This window comes from Pseudorasbora parva, chromosome 9 (assembly GCF_024679245.1).
Source record: "Pseudorasbora parva isolate DD20220531a chromosome 9, ASM2467924v1, whole genome shotgun sequence".
NCBI lineage: Eukaryota > Metazoa > Chordata > Actinopteri > Cypriniformes > Gobionidae > Pseudorasbora > Pseudorasbora parva.
Window position 1 is genome coordinate 33,765,859 of NC_090180.1, and position 17,659 is coordinate 33,783,517.

The 17,659-nt window shown below is 40.1% G+C and overlaps 2 protein-coding genes across 3 annotated transcripts; one reads left to right on the plus strand and one right to left on the minus strand.

Annotated features, from left to right (window-relative positions):
* Window positions 1–1,274: 1,274 nt before the first annotated feature.
* On the plus strand, window positions 1,275–13,753 carry efcab14 (EF-hand calcium binding domain 14). 2 transcript variants are annotated; one of them, XM_067452317.1, is made up of 10 exons: window positions 1,275–1,883; window positions 4,582–4,727; window positions 5,234–5,379; window positions 6,628–6,726; window positions 6,822–6,923; window positions 8,768–8,815; window positions 9,631–9,786; window positions 10,559–10,607; window positions 10,682–10,786; window positions 12,236–13,753. In XM_067452317.1, exons 1-10 carry the CDS (start codon window positions 1,693–1,695, stop codon window positions 12,349–12,351), a joined length of 1,158 nt encoding a protein of 385 aa, XP_067308418.1. In that variant the 5' UTR covers window positions 1,275–1,692; the 3' UTR covers window positions 12,352–13,753. The 2 variants fall into 2 exon arrangements, with proteins under 2 accessions (XP_067308418.1, XP_067308417.1); XM_067452316.1 differs by having other exon boundaries at window positions 1,277–1,883; window positions 10,556–10,607.
* A 209-nt stretch (window positions 13,754–13,962) lies between these two features.
* On the minus strand, window positions 13,963–17,179 carry znf830 (zinc finger protein 830). Its single transcript, XM_067452318.1, has 2 exons — window positions 16,799–17,179; window positions 13,963–14,714 (listed from the first exon to the last, which is right to left on the minus strand). The coding sequence occupies exons 1-2, from the start codon at window positions 17,145–17,147 to the stop codon at window positions 14,086–14,088; spliced, it is 978 nt and encodes a 325-aa protein (XP_067308419.1). The 5' UTR covers window positions 17,148–17,179; the 3' UTR covers window positions 13,963–14,085.
* Between the last annotated feature and the right edge of the window lie 480 nt (window positions 17,180–17,659).

The window sequence follows — 17,659 nt, forward strand, 5'->3', positions numbered from 1 at the left end:
GCATTAATGCTTAGTGGCAGAGATTCAACAAGCTGCTGGAAACATTCTTCAGAGATTTTGGTTCATATTGACATCACGCAGAACGCTACAGATTTACCGGCTACACATCCATGATGCAAATCTCTCTTTCAAGCACATCCCAAAACTTCTCACAACTATGTTCCTTTTTTTTTTTTTTTTTTGAAAGAAAGAAATGGTATCTGTGAGGACTTCCAGTCAGGATTTAGACTGTATCATAGTACTGACCCCGTCAGTTAGGAACCTGGGTACGCTCTTTGATACCAATCTTTCATTTGAATGCCATGTTTTTTGCATCTATAAAACAGCATTCTTCCAACTTAAAATGTATCTAAATTATGACATGTGTTCTCAACCAAAAACCTCTGAAGAATGTTTCCAGCAGCTTGTTGAATCTCTGCCGCCAAGCATTAATGCCGTCCTTAAGGCAAAATGCAGAACTGTTAGTTCATGCATTCATGACCTCAAGGCTAGATTACTGTAGTGCTCTACTGGGTGGTAGCCCAACTTGCCCTGCAGGCTTAACCTGCATTGATTACGTACTTCCAGTGTAACTGTTTCCCCACACAAATCTTAATGTTTTGATGCTAACTTAAGTTTGATTACTGTTAAAGCTAGAATCTCCACTAGTGTTTATTTACCAAAAAGGCATGAAGTCCAACAAGCCTAATGACACGACCCATTCAAACTGGACACATAGTCCAAATAAATGTTGTTCATGTGTTTTTTGAACCTTTTGGACTACCAAAATAGTCTGTACACATAATAAATATTAGTGACCTTCGGGGAACCTTGAAGGGCAAAGCTTCATTTAACTGCTCAAGCTGTCAAATTTCCATCTTAAAACTAAAATATAATAATACATTTAATTTGTAACGCAAATAATTATAATATATAACAATAATGTTATATAAACAAAATATCAAAGTGCTACAGATTTAAAACAATTATATATATTTATTATATCATCTGAAACATTTATGACCAATATGCACGTTTTGGGCACTTGATCCACATACACCACCTGCATTTTAATAACTACCAATAAGGATTTAATAAAGCAAAGTTTAACTATAATCTAGGATTTGTTGATATAGATTTAATTTTACATCGAGTTGGTGCACCACTTAATTTGTTTTAAACAGATTAATTATGAATGCTTGTATTTTTTACGGTCTATGGTCGAGAGCGTCGAGAGAGACAGACCGTTACTGTCTGATGACGTCAGTCGCCCAATGACACGCCTTCCTGTGCTACCCCAATCAGAAGCACTTCCTTCCTGTCAGAATCGGATGGATTATGGATATATCATATTCATTCTGAAGAGAAAAAGACAGATCTGCTCTAATTCTTAAACTATAATATATATGTAATGTGAATACGTGCCATTTTTATATTTGTGTCATGACATCAGATTTAGACTCAACAAGAAGGATTTAGTCAAACTGCTGATTATTTTTAGTATTATACACGTTATAACGATATTCTGCGGTTATTTCCTACTACAGCGCGATGGTTTAGTGAACGTGTCGCTGTTCTGTGAATAAACGGGTTTAATATCATGGACTCTGATCGCCTGTTTCACACTGAGCACAAGCTGAAGCTAAGTTAATGCTCGCGTCTCTTCAAGTGTTGGGGAATTAAGATAATGCTAACGGATGCTAAAGTGAAGCGATGAGCCCTCAGAAGAAGATGAAGAAGAGGAAGGAGCTGAACGCGCTGATCGGCCTGAGCGACAGCAGCAGCAGCAGCAGGAGGAAGAGCAAACACCGGCTGCTGCGCACCGAGCCGCCCGAGAGCGAGAGCGGGGAGTCCGGCTCAGACGAGCAAGAGTTCCGCGGCGGCCGAAGTGGCCTGTTCGGGACGTGAGTCTCTCTCTTTCTCTCTCTCTCTCTCTCTGTGTGTGTGTGTGTGTGTGTGTGTGTGTGTGTGTGTGTGTGTGTGTGTGTGTGTGTGTGTGTGTGTGTGTGTGTGTGTGTGTGTGTGTGTGTGTGTGTGTGTGTGTGTGTGTGTGTTCAAGTTCAAAGTTTATTTAGCCATTTCAACAATACATTTGATAGGAATTTGTCTTGGTAAGCTCACATTTACTTAACAACAATACATTGAGACAACAGCATATTCCTCACATTAACCCCCCAATGGCAACAATACACAGACATAACACGTATTGCACATTAGGTGTGTCAACGGGTTAGGACCAGTACATAAGGTGCTCAGTGCAAGAGGCACAAGCCAGCAATCATAACGCAAATGGCGAATACGAATGTACCTAGTACAGTTAGGGGTGGGTTGTAGGTTGCAGTCCACAAGTTCATAAACATAGCTTAACGTTTGAATGTTTAATTTAGGTTAAGTATCATATAGCTTGGAGGTATCTCTGAAGCGTGATGCTTCTGTACCTCTTCTCTGATGGCAAACGAGTGAACAGGTGATGTGCTGGGTGGTAGGGGTCAGTGATCATGTTTCTCAACTTCCTGATAATTCTGGTGTCCTTGTGTGAGGCTTTGGTAGGCAGACTGCAGCCAATGATCTTGGAGGATCTGCACACTTTCTCTAGCTGTTGCTTATCCTGACCATAGACCGTAAAAAATATCCTGACTTGTCGCGTTCTTGCACCATGACAGGATAGAGAAGGTCAGCACTTTTCTATAACGGCTCGGTAGAAATGACAAAGTAGACTTGGCTTACAATAAAACGGATATTCAGGTCCCATGAAAGGGTGTATGGTGGTGCCCAAGAAGCAGAAGGAGGGGACCCTCACAACAACCTGACCATTGATGGAGAGGTGAAGGTGCTGTACTTCCTTCTTTCTAAAGTCCACTATCATCTTTGGTCTTAGATGTATTGAGGATTAGGTTATTGTCCTCGCAACACCTTACCAGCTGTCCCACTGCAATCCAGTAAACAGATTCAGCCCCATCAGAGATAAGACCTACTACTACAGTGGTGGTATCATCTGCGAATGGGACTTGTTGGTATAAAGAGAGTATAAATATATGAATTTTGACGTGTTGTTTCCTACAGGACAAAATGTTCATGATCCAATGACACAGTACAGTATTAACATCTCTGGCTAGGAGAGAGTTATACAGCATAATAGTGTTAAAGGATGGGCATATGTGTATTTAGCCTCACGATGCTGGAGAATGAAACTTGTGCCTAATGACACTGCAACATTCACATCCTTTATTTGCCTTGTAGACGAACTGGTGAGCATATAGTAGTGTGCGCTAAGTTCATGCAGTCTAGGCGCTCAAACTCCTTCATGACAATTTACTTGAGTGCAACAGGTCTGTAATCATTAGAGGGTTAGTTCACCCAAAAATGACATTTATGTCATTAATGACTTCAGCATTGTCTTCTCTTCCGGGTTTGTTTTCAGTCCTCACATAAAGATTCAAACGGTCATGAATCAGCGGATTGATTCATGATTCAGACATGGACAGTACAGTGTGCATAGACTTGCATACGCTCTCGAAATAAATATAAATTACATTAAACTGTTCTGATGATGAACGGAGGTCTTATGGGTGTGGAACAACATTAGGGTGAGTCATTAATGACATAAATTTCAGTTTTGGGCGAAATAACCCTTTAAGGCAGGTGATGTTATTCTTCTTAGGCACTGGGATGATCATGGCTGATTTAAAACAAGCGGGTACTATTGATGTGGTGAGAGACCAATTGAAAATGTGAGTATGAGAGTAAGCTGGTCTGTACAGCTCCTCAGCGTAGCTGGTGTTACACCATCAGGACGTGTGTGTGCGTTTCTGAAGTCCTGCTGAAGCTCTTGCATGTGACAGATGTTGACATCTAGTTCACAAGAGACTAGATAACTGCACAGACACACACTGATGCTGTTGAGAAACTTCATATCTGATCATGTTTCCTTCCTGAGCACCAGTGAGTGTTCGAGTCCCTCATCATCATCATCATCACACACACAACATTGTAAACATGAAGCGGCCCAAACCCATGACGACATCTTTGTGTGTGTGACAGCGGATCAGTGTTTGTCACTTCAGTCAGAGCACAGTAGATGCCATAAACTCTTTATATTGCTATTAAAATCCGCATATGCCACTTGTGTTGACATGAGTTTTTCATGTACAGTTTACTCACAGTATTTTTTTAATGATGGTTGTGTGTATAACGGTGTCTCACTCTTCTGTGTGTGAAACGTTCTCTCTTCTTTTTGTGTGTGCATCTGCAGGAGTTCAGTGCAGTGCTGCTGCTCTCTCTTTTACACAGTGTGTGTGTAATAGTCTCTCTCTCTCTCTCTCTCTCTCTCTCTCTCTCTCTCTCTCTCTCTCTCTCTCTCTCTCTCTCTCTCTCTCTCTCTCTCTCTCTCTCTCTCTCTCTCTCTCTCTCTCTCTCTCTCTCTCTCTCTCTCTCTCTCTCTCTCTCTCTCTCTCTCTCTCTCTCTCTCTCTCTCTCTCTCTCTCTCTCTTGCATGACAATTGTTTCAATGTATTGCCAAAGCATTAACATACATATACATACATACATAAAATATGTATGTATTTACTCTCTCTCTCTATCTGTGTCTCCCTCTGTCTGCAGGAGTTCAGTGCAGTGCTGCTCTCTCTGTTACCCACTGTGTGTGTTCATCCTGCTGGCGGCCTGTGTCATGGCCTGTGCTGGACTCATCTGGATGCAGATCGCCCTCAAAGAGGACCTGGACTCCCTGAAGGACAAGATCCGCTCCCGTACGTCTGACCACACAACACACACCCACCCACATCAGACCATTGCACACCTACATTTAGACATTCATTTAGACATTCATTCAGACATTATTCCACAGAAGCACAGCCTGCTCTTCACAATAATCTCCATGCCATCACTTGCTCATATTCATCAAGCACCTTTATCTTCACCTCAACAAAAAAGTTATAAGAACCATATGCTAATGTTCCCATTAAGCTCTGAAAATGTTATTTCTGAATGTTCAAATGCCCATTGTATCATAAACATTACTTTTGAATGTTCTCTGAACGTTCTGAAACAAGTAGTAACATTTAACAAACGTTAGACAAACATCTAACTCAAACATGTGGGGAAAAAACATTCCATGAACAGTGTTTTGAGAACATGATCAAAGAGCAGATAACTCTGAATGATCGATCTACTAAAGTATGTTCATAACTGTGTGAGAACCCTGCAAGTGTGTGTGTGACTAGCGTGTGGTGTTGCTCTGATTGGTGTGTGACAGTGGAGGGCAGTCAGAAGCTGTCGTCACACGAGATCCTGACGCTCACTGAGGAGCTGAAAGCCAAGCAGATGAAGCTGGACGACCTGGAGAGCGGAGAGCGAGGCCTGGCCAGACTTTGGTCCAACCTGACTGAGATCAGTCAGAAGGTGTGTGTGTGTGTGTGGCTTTGTGAGTAAGATCTGAAGCAGGCTTGTCACCAGAACACACGTTGTGCCTATGATAAACTCTCATTAACAAGTTAATTCTGATTTGTACGTCATTTACTGTGTAAGCCTAATGTTTTTAACTAATATTCATATAATATTTTAATATAAATAATGTTTTGATCGGTAAGGTTTGTAATGTTTTTAGAAGAAGTCTCTCGTGTTCACCAAGTCTGCATTTATTTTATTAACTGTACAGTAAAAACAGTGAAATATTATTCCAGTGTAAAACAGCTGTTTTCTATATGAATAGTAAAGTGTAATTTATTCCTGTGATCAAAGCTGAATTTTGAGCATCATTACTCCAATCTTCAGTGTCTCATGATCCTTCAGAAATCATTCTAATATGATGATTTGCTGCTCAAGAAACATTTATGATTATTATCAATGTTGAAAACGGTTGTGTAAAATAGTTTTTAGAATTCTTTGATGAATAGAAAGGTCAAAAGGATAGTATTTATCTAAAATAGAAAGCGTTTGCAACATTGTGCTACTGTTCAAAGTTTTTTGGTCAGTAAGAATTTTTTTTGGGGGGGAAGAACTTAACGAAATTAATACATTTATTAATCAAGGATGCATTAAATTGATCAAAAGTGACAGTAAAGGCATTAATAATGTTACAAAAGCTTTATATTTCAGGTAAACAAAAATATGAAACCGTTCTCAACACTGATAATAACTGTATTTCTTGAGCATCAAATCATCATATTAGAATGATTTCTGGAGTATCATGGGACACTGAAGACCGGAGTACATTCAGCTGTGATAACAGGAATAAATTACACTTTACTAAATATTCACACAGAAAACAAGTTTCCACTGGAATAATATTTCACTTTTTTTTTTTTACTGTATTTCTGATCAAATGAACGTAGCTTTAGTGAGCAGAAGAGACTTTCTAAAGTCTCTACATAAAAAAACTCTTACCAATCAAACAATTTTGAACAATAACAGTTAATTATTAATGCAATTCATTCTAATATCATATAAAGCAGCCTAATTAAACACATGAGCGCTTCAATTTCCCTTAATTGAGTGGTAGATGTGATTGAAATTTAAACAGTTATTGTGTTTATATTGTGTAATTGTGATTAGAAGGAATAATGATGATCAGAACTGGTTTAGCAGCGGTGTTAATGTGTGTGTGTGTGTGTGTGTGTGTGTGTGTGTGTGTGTGTGTGTGCCCTGCAGCTCAGCGCTCTGGATTCTGCTGTCAATCATCTGAAGGCCAACATCAAGTCTGCCTCTGATCTCATCGCTCTCCCCAGGAGTGTGGAGGAGCTGCAAAAGGTTTGTTGCTGTCTTGCTGCATCTCAAGCGCATGTGAAGAGACATTACTCACAGCGTGTGTGTGTGTCTGTGTGTGTGTGTGTGTGCGTGCGTAGAGCGTGGCCTCCATCGGCAGCACCGTCACCAGCCTCCAGCATGACGTCACCATGATACAGACCGTGGTGGAAGAGAGAAGAGAAGGACCGGATCAGCTGACGGTACGTCACGTGACGCATGTTCTCACAGTCATAAACTCAACATTCTGATAGAAACGCAAGAACTGTTTGTTTCCCAACATTCTTCAAAATATATCTTCTGTTGTGTTCATCTGAAAGTCACGCAGCTGTGAGTGACGTGAGGAAATGAGGACACAATCATTGTTTTTGGGTGAACAATCCCTAAAGTGTCTCTCGTACTCACAAACAAATGTAATGACAGCCCAAAACGTAGTAGCCATAATCATCACAAAATTTTACAGGGTTTCCAATCCTCTTAAATAAAGTCTTAATTTGACCTTCCACAGTTTAAGGCCTTTAAAAATGTCTTAAATGGGAGCAGAAAGTCTCACATCTCAATATCATGGCATTAAATTAGGGCCCTGTGATTTCTGCAATGGACGGAATTGCAGAATTCATTCATTGAAATGGAATTTACTGTATAATGCAGAATGACACAGAATTTGTTAAATTTTGGGTGAATAAATCAATAGTAGGTCAAAACACTTAAAGGGACAGTTCATCCAAAAATGATTAGAGTGCCCAAGAGTGCACTAATGTCGTTCCAACCAATCCTGCAGTATCCCTCTCAGATACTGAAGCTTTCGCGCCTCGATCACCCCCCGGTGACCGGTTCCAGTATAGCCGCCCCTCTGCGTTTTCTAATGGACGCGAGACAAACTAAACAATAAAGTTGCACTTCAAAGATTACTTCCTGCTCTCTACTGCGCAACTCCGGTCCCGAAATCTCTACTGCGCAACTCCGGTCCCGAAATCTCTACTGCGCAGACTCGGTCCCAAGATGTCAGCGCCGTGCAGGCCGCCTGAAAGCTTGAAATCTGGCAAGTGGAAACGGACGATGTCGAGTCCATTTTTTTTACTGTCTATGGTTCCAACCCGTAAGACTTTCATTCATCATATGAAGTGATCGATTGTCTTCAGAAAATCTGCTTGATTTGTATGGATCGGTTTTACGATCTCCTTATGAACTTTCTGAAGCGTCAAAGTTGCTTAGACTGTCAATGGAGGGACAGAAATCTCTCAGATTTCATTCAAAATATCTTCAGATGCGTCCAGAAGATTAATGAAAGTCAGTCAAATGTAATTAAACCATTAAAAATTAAAACAGAATAAACTTTAAAACAAAAAAACAGATTTCCTAAGGCTACATTAAATTGCATGCACTGCAAAAAGGGTGTTCTTCTTCAGGATTTTTGCTTTTCAGTACAAATTCAAAACATCCTTAAATCAAGATTAATTTACTTGACATGCAAAATGAAGAAATTATGTCTTGTTTTCTGAGAAATTGAACAAAATTAAGTGAGTTTTATGCTTAAAACAAGAACGTCTGTCACTGTGTATGAAAATTACTTGCATTTGAATTGTTGATTTTTATGAACCCATTGGCAGATATTTGTTCCTGTTTTAATTATGAAATCACTTCAGCACGATTTTCCAAGATTTTTTTTATCTCAAACATCTCAAATCTATTTTTTGTAACATTAATTTGTTGATGAATATCTGTTGGAAAATGCATTTTCAAACTTTGAAGTGTCACATACTCACTAATCACTAATCTGTGTGTGCTTAGATATTTACTTTTAGAGAACATTTAGACAACGTTTTGTGTTCCCTTCAATTTATTCCTTACATTTTCTTTAATTGGTCTTTTAAAAGGTCTCAAATGTACCTTCATAAAGCCTGCAGAACCCCTGTTTTATATAGTTGCTCGCCTGAACATGTAAGTTGTGATGACTGAAATTGTTCAGCTGATGTGCAGTGAGAGTGATTTGTGTTGATTTGTGTCCTTGTTTTAAATGGCTTGTCTGGGATTTCTGACCATAAAGAATGGAGGGAAACCAGTGAATGACAGCAACTGGACAGCACTGAAACAGGTAACACAAACACACACACACACCTGAGCACCGGTTCTGTGCTTCTTTACAGCATATGAAGTCGTATTTAGCCGAGTTGTGTGACAACTCATTTCCAGTTTCAGAACTAAAGAAAGTGCTTGTCATGATCATGACGGCTGGTTATAGACGCCTCACAGCTGTAGTGTAAACACTGATGTGTGATGGATACCAGTTCTTGTGCCCATAAATATGTGCCCAACCACACATTCCTAATATTAGGATCTGAAGGAAGCTTATGCAGCAATATCTTGCTATATTCTTCTGCATGTTTATTGTTGTTGGCTAGCTAGCATGAGCCGATCAGCTCCATCCAGGTGGGCGGGGCTGTAGAGACGTGTTTCGTGGCGCTATGACGTAAGAATGAAGCACAAGACCGTTTTCTGGGCCTGGTGTCTATAAAAGCTTTTCTTTGACTGACAAGTTTTCAGCTAAGAGGATATTCTTATATTACCATGACCTTTTATATATCAAAAGCTCAAGGGAAAGCTGATTTCTCAATTCATCACCATTTTAAATTTAGCTCAACTCACAACGTCTACCTCTCTTGTTCGTCATGAATGTTATGTTTCCATGGCCGCGAGGTAACATTTAATTGCGGATTATTTATTTTGTAAATAAAGCATTGCGCTTCACTCGTCATAATAATAATAAATATGTAATAATACACAGCCCTACTTACTCTGCCTGATTATTTGTGGGTGTGAACTTGTGAAACTGCCTGTCTGATGTGAGAAACATGTCACAAACCTGTGCTGGCGTTACCCATAATGCAGTTGTGTGTGTGTGTGTGGCAGGACGTGCAGTATGTTCAGGACGGTGTGAGTGAGTTGAACAGCTCTCTGCTGCTCCATCAGTCCTGGTGCAGTGAGCAGATTCAGAGCGTCCACTTCATGCTGTCCAACCTGAGCCGCTGGGTGTCTGGGCTGGAGCGCCACGCGTCAGGAGACACGGTAAACACACACACACGCACACTTACACACTCTCACTCTTAAACATACGCACACATTCAATCATGCTCACACACTTGCACTCAACACACACACACACTGACTCGCATGCACATGCGCGCACACACATACACTTACTCTTAGATACACTCTCATACCGCACACTCTCTAATATACACACACACACACACACACACACTCTAGAGGCCTGCTACCCAACCTAAGCCACTCCACATTAATGTGTATATGAAATTAATTTGTAATGAGCATAGATCAAATGAAATAGCCGCACTGCTCTCGGGTCTCTCAGAAATCAGCTGTAAATGTAAGCTGCTATTAACGAAAACAAAACAAAATCTATATCATACACATTTCTATTATTTGATATGTGGATTTAAATGATTAAAACTGTCAAATATGATAAATGAAAAGAAGTATGATAGCAAGTCAAATACCCGCGTTGCCATCTCTGAATCATACACATTTTCTACCACTAGATGTTTTAAACCTTGTACGATGTGATCTTGTTGTTTCAACCAATAAACATCTCAGCGGTTATGTGCAATGGAGGCCTTACAAAGTAGCAAGAATAAAGGTAAATCTATACAGCTATGTATTTCGTGTTCTGGTCAAGTTCGGGTCAACCATTCTCGGGTACAGGCCGAGTTCGTGCTTCAGTGTATAACTTGTGCAGACCTCTAACTCACACATGCAGCACTCAGCACACACAGTTCCTCAGCTCACTGACGCTCTCCCTCTCTCTGTCTCACAGCAGCAGCCGACATCACCGGCCAGCCAGCAGCTCCAGACCACCACAGGCACAGGTATGTACCGTATCACACACACTTGAGCGTACGCCGACAGACACAGACCTGATCAGGAGCACTGTGTGTTTCAGGTTCATCCCCACCCCGCCGCCCCAGGTCTCTGTCTCACAGACGATACAGAAGAGGACCGGACTCCATCAGGACCGTGGCGTTCCCCGGGGTTGAGTCTGTGACAGGTGCCTGCTCATGTTGTCATACTCAATGCAGTCACATCTTATTCTACACTACACACAAGTTTACTGGTGGAGTGACACTGGAAGTGACGTGTAAAATATACAAAACTAATCTAGCTTGCATATCCCAGGATTCAAAAAAGTCATGCAATTTTAAAATGGAAATTTCCAGGCCTGGAAAAGTTTTGGAAAAATAAATAAACCCGGCAGGCTTAAATTACTGCAGATGAGTAGGAGTTATTCAATAGTTTGGACACATTAATCTCAATAACAAATTCCGTTTTCCTGTTTAATGCCAACTAGTGGAATCAACAGAAACGTTCTAAAGGGATGTAGATAACAAACAGATAAAAAAAAGTATAGATTTTCTAATAGAAAAAATAATAATTTTAAAATTGTGAATACAGAATTTGTAAAATGAGACCATTTTTATCAATGTACGCTCTTAAATTCAGATATGCCTAATTCTCTAAGAAATTCAAAATATGCTGCAGAGCTGAACTGGTTAACCAGTTTAATAAAAAAGTTTTCAATACGTATCCTAATGACAGAGATTAATTCATGATATTAAGAAGAGGATCTACGACCTCTGGAGCATTATTTTTAGAAGCTTAATCACTATAGGTTCTAGCATACATGTTGTTGATTTAGATGATTTAACTATAATTACTATAGCAACGAATGAATGAGAATTTTCCTCAGTGACACTACAATGCACTGTCTGAAATGATACTGTAGTAGACGTTTGCATGGTTATAATTTTCTTTCTAATATTATCAATCTTCCAAGTAAAGAAGTTCATACAGTCATTAATGCTGTGCTGTTTTGAAACGTCAGAAGTTTTAGCTTTATTTCATGTTAATTGCGCCACTTTATCAAATACATACCTAGGGTTGTTCGTTTTCTTCTGAGAATCCAAAAATAAGCAGATCTAGCCACTTTAATGCCTTTCTCTATGGAATAACACTTTCCTTCCACAAAATGCAAAATACCTCGTTTTGTTTTCTTCCAGCTGGGCCCCATATTTTCGGGCTTCTCTCTTTGGGTGTTTCATGTCTCTTTACGTTTTAATGCATTTAAGTGAAACGATCAAGTGTTATATCACTTTTTTTTCTATCGTTATCGATAAAGGTATACTGTTGATAAATACCAATACTGTTTTATCACCCAGGTCTAGCCTGTCATTAACTTAAAGATATGCCTTGGTAAATTTGAACATGGATCTTTATTCACATATACACATGAATTATGGAGTATTTGATTTAAAGGTTTGTTGGTAAAAAATTGTGCATGAACCTTGATATACGATTGTTTTGAATCTAATCTAAAATGTCCAGCTCATGGTTCCCCTCAGAATCTGTAGATGGTCATGAGAATGTTTTATGTCATTATAATAAAAGCATGACACCATCCCTGGAAAGTGTCTAAATGCTTGTGCTGTTGTGCTGTCAGATCAGGAGCTGCTGCTTCGGGGCCGTCCGTCTCCAGGTCTGCAGGAGGAGTTCAGGTCGGACCGGGAACAGATGGACCCTGAGGAGCTAAAGGCCGAAGAGGTCAGTCGCCAGTGAGGATCCACTGTAACTGACCCCAGACTCACCCTTCATGTACTCTACGTGTTTGGTTTCTGCACTCATGAGACTGTGACAGGGTTGCTTTCATCTCAGATAAGAGTGAGTCTCACAGTCCGGTCAGGATTTAAGAGTTTGATTGGACCTGGAGAGTATGAAGCCCAAGGTAAGGGAGGGAGAATGAAGATCTCCAGCATTATGACTATTTTACCTTGAGTCTCATTCCACTGGTGCCAAAAACAGCACATGCTAGTTTTCATTTTGCTGATTTAAATTAGTCTTTGTTTTACAGTATAATGCAGTAAATTGGAGTATTAATATCATGAGATTCACCAGTGAGAATTAAAACAAACGTCAGAAGTAAAGATCTGATGAAAGAGTTCAGTGGGGTTCTTTTACAACACACTGTCACAGGACAGCTTCAGTTTCTCTATTCCGCTGATTTCTGTTGAACCTGGACGAGACTCTGAGATTCACTCTTATATATTTACATGTATCTGTCTCGACGATTCTTAAGTTTGTGTGAACTGAGGGGACATGAAGATTGTTTTAAACTACATTACTGTCAGATCTAGCAATAATATGATCCATATGATTGCTTTTAGTGGATGTAATCATCAGATATTTATGATAATATAATATAATGCAATGCACTTGTCTTTGAGCAGATGTAGGTTTTAATTTAAAGTTCATTGATCACAGTGTGTGTGTGTCTGAATGAGTGTGGGTGTCTCTGGATTGTCCTGCACTGAGTGAATGTCTGGTTTCTTCTGCGCTGTGTGCGAGTGAGTGTTGTGTGTCTATCTCTCTGGTTTCTTCTGCACTGAGTGTGTGTGTGTCTCTCTTTCTTTCTCTCTCTCACTCTCTGGTTTGTCCTGTTGTGAGAGTGTTCGTGAGTGTGTCTGTCTCACTGCTGTGTGTCTGCAGACTGAAGGCCTTGCAGACGCTGCTCTAGTTTCGTTCTTCTGCAGATGCTTGAAAATAATCTCTCAGTCTCTGCTGTCACTTTATAAAACCAGATGAAAATGTAAATATTGTAGAATTGGACATTTGTATGTCAGAAACTAATTTTAAGCTTTAGGATGACATGATGAGATGAAACGGTGAGTTTGCATTGCATGTTCTCTGTAATGTAACCTGAATAAAGGCAGATTTGACCGAAGCTCGTGTAGATCTCCTGAGGTTACACTGACTCTGTCAGATTCACACACTGTGAATCACTCTCCATGTTGCTAATGGGAAGAACACAACAAGTTAAAACTAGTTCAGATTGATTGATGAATAACTGATATAAGACCATCATTATCAAAAATATTCCATCGTTAGAACATTCTGTGTATCACAAAAGTGTTAACAGATGGATATACATTTATTGGTATAATAAACAATATAACTTGCTTTTTCAATTGTTCTTTTTCTGCAGGCCTAATAAATGAGTTATTAATAAGATATCGTATCTCTTCATTACTGCCTGGCTGGGCTCTTTTTCTGTGGTCTGGCTTTTTGAACGCTCTACCATCACAGACATCAGAAGATTAATTATCTGTACATCTTTATGATCATTTGTTTGACACCAGAAATATCAACTGCCCATTTTTTTATATGGGCATTTATACATGAAGAACCTGTGAGAAATCAAAGCATGTACAGACTCATGTAAGGCTGCTGTGCTTCATAGACAGTTCACACTGCCTCTGATTGAGTTGGTCTCTGTACTAACATCAGCAGGAGTGTTTAAGCCAGCGCTCCTTTGGCCCGCCAATCCTGCGTCAGCACCTGCATCAGCTCTTCCTCATCGTCCTCCTCCTCCGGCCGCATCTCGTCCGTCTGCTGTCTCGCTCTCGTCATGGTGCTCTTCACCACTTCCTGCCTGGCTCGTAGAACCTCCACTCGCCGGAAGCACTGGATCTGCTCGTCTATCTCGTCGATCTGCCGCTCCAGCCGGCCTTCCTCGTCATCTTCGGCCACGATGGCGTCAGACGCGCTGTTCACCTGCCGCATCTCCTTCTGAAACTCCTCCCACTCACGATCCATGTGATCTCGGGGCGTGTCCACGTTTCGCACTTTAGCGTCACGCACTGGGTCGTCGAAGAAGCCCTCAGGTAGAGTTTCGGCTGTGTTGTCCTTTCTATCCGGCGCCGCCTCGTCCCCACCCTCGGCCTGAGACACGGAGCCGGAGTGAGGGACGGCCGGTGGCGCGGAAGAGACGCTGCTGTCGAAGAAATCTGCGGGGAGGCCAGCGGCTGGGACCGGCTCTTTAGCTTCACTGCTGGCATCTTCATCATCATCATCATAGTGTCCAGTCAAGAGCCCCAGACCCGTAGACTGACGTGAAGATACGGCCGTCTGCTCCACGGCTGCACCTGCACACACACACGGGTCAATTACCTCAACATCTGTCTCATCAGAAATGTTTTTGTAGAGTGGACTGATGAGAGCCTGAGATGTTCTGTTAAGGTTGCATAGTGTTTCAGAGCCAGTTTACAACTCTATCCAGTGCTGAACGGATCAAATACTGGTGTAAAGGCCCGAAGATGGGTATGAAACTAATATACACTTCACATAGACACATAGTACTGTTACTTAAGAATGCCAGCATAATAATTTACACACCTGAAGTAAACAATTCCGCAGTGAAATGAAGCAAACACACATACAATGTCTTACACACGTGAGCTGAAACTTCATTAAAGTTTAACCACTCATTCCTAATATTAGGATCCGCAGGAAGCGTATGCAGCGACTGTGTTCTTCCACAACCAGGAATAGCGCAATATCTTGCTATCTTCGGCATGTTTATTGCTGTTGGCTAGCGTGATCCAAACAGCTCCATGAGTCGGTGGGCGGGGCTACTGAATTAGACGGGCTTATTATTCTGTAGAGGCGGTGTTTCGCCACACGACGACGTCAAGTTGTAAGTTCTTGTAACATTCTGAGATCAATTGTTTTCTGGGCCTGGTGTCAGTAAAAACTTTCCTTTAACTAACAAGTTTTCAGCTCTGAAACTTACAGGATATTCTTATATAACGATGCCCTTTATATATAAAAAGCTCAAGGAAAAAGTTGATTTCATGACACCTTTAAAGATGATTTTATGGAGACTAACTGCATCTTGCTGTAATATATAGCTTCTCTACAGACACTATTTCCCTGATCCAGTATGTTCAAATTAACCAGTGTTCACCACACAAGTATTTCTTGGGTGGAAGCGTCTGTTAAACAGAGGTGGTAAAAGTACTCAAAAGTTATACTTGAGTGAAAGTATATATACCTAAATAAAAAAATACTCCAGTAAAAGTAGAAAGTCCTCCATTCAAACATCACTTGAGTAAAAGTACAAAAGTATCAGATTTAAAACGTACTCAAGTACCGAAAGTAAAAAGTAAATATTCAAATTAACTGTTAATATCAATAATTACGCAGATAAAATCTTTTGGGACTGATATGCAATGCTTTAAATGAACAAATGATAAGATTAGATACTGCAATTAAGAATTTGTTTGATTTGCAATTAACAAGAGACAATGAAGCACCTTAACGCAGTATAGGGGTTAAACTTAAAATAGACAAGTTCCATAACATTAGCTCCATAAAACAGATGAGGAGCAAGATACTATTAACTAATTCAAAATTAATTCAAAAGCCATAACCACAATGACATATTACATAACAATGAATTAATAGTCATGTGCCTCAACAAGTAAAGTCATACTATAATTTTGCCAATTGTGATTAATGATGAATTAAACAGACAACTGAGAGTCGGAATGCATGGCTTTGAATACATGAATTTACATTATTAGTTAATGTAATATGTTATTAGGGAATTAATGATGTCATATTTAATTAATAACAATTCATATATTACTTAATCTATTAATCATAGAGAATGTTCATTAGTTGCTGATGCAGTAATCATTAATAAATGGTTTAGTTCTTCATTAGTAATACATTAACTCATAATTATCTGTGCATTAGTTAGGCATGAATTATAATAGTGCACCTGTATTGTAAAATGTTACTGATGTTTTCATAGTTAATTCTCTGCCGCAAAATAAAAAAGTTGGGGAAACACTGAGCTAACGTTAGTGTGGCAAACCTGACTTGTCAGCTTTTCCAAGTCTATACCTGACTGGATCATCCATGAATGACCAGACCGGTTTGGAAATCAAGTGTAATAAATACTTAATACTTGGAGCGGGCATGGGGTAATGTATTGGAGTAAAAAGTAAACTTTGCCTTTAATATTGTAGTGGAGTAAGAGTAAAAGTAGATGCAAATAAAATATACTCAAGTAAAGTACAGATCCCTGAAAAAAATACTTAAGTAAAGTATCAAAGTATTTTTACTTGATTACTTACCACCCCTGCTGTTAAATTAATGAATGTGAATGTGGCAGTAATAGAAAAATAGAAGTCTGCTGTTGGTGTTGTGTTTGGCGTCTCACCTGCAGTGACGTGAGTCTTGGCTCTTTTCCCTGATGGCGGACACGCGGGTTCGGGCGCGCCTCTCTTCGGAACTGAGGAGGATGAAGGAGCTGGAGCTGGTGTGCTGTCTCTGTGCTTCAGCTCGCTGACTCGATCTTTGTGTTGTTTCCCCAGCAGGTGAGTCTGCCACAGCAGCGCGCTCTTCACCGGCGCGTTACACAGCGAGCAGCTCAAATGACCCAGGCTGTTGTATTTGGCGTACGGCGAGTCCACGCGCTTCTCTCGCTCGGTCGACCGCTTCTTCTCCCTCATTAACCGCCGTAAATCGTCCTGATTTACCACCTTCTTCCCCTTCTTTAACGAAGCCATCTTCGCAGGCTCGTCGCGGGTGAATGACGTGATTATCGGATTATCGTGCGACGGGCGCAGTGTTTGTTTGTTTGGGTCTCGTCCTCCAGGCGGCGCTATAAGCCTTCGATCGCTCTCTGCAAATACATTCAAATGTAAGCGTTTACATGTGGTTCACAAAATATATAGTATATTGTATAGAATATATAATATATTGTATAATACCATCAATATATTATTCAATGTATTTACAATATATTATAATATATTTTGAAGTAATATATTGGTAAATATATTTTCCTTTCATAAGGGAACACACAGGACATTGTGGCCTAACTGGCCAAACTGTTTGTGTTTTTTAAGTTCGCTTCAGCATAAAGTTTTTTTTCAAACTTCTCAATCTAGATGTTATGGTTTAATTGCTAACGCACAACAAGAAACAAGTCACAATTTCCTCACAACTATAACCGCAATGAAATGAAATGATCTTCCACCTAGAGACTAGAGTCTAGACCCATGCTTACACCAGCTTA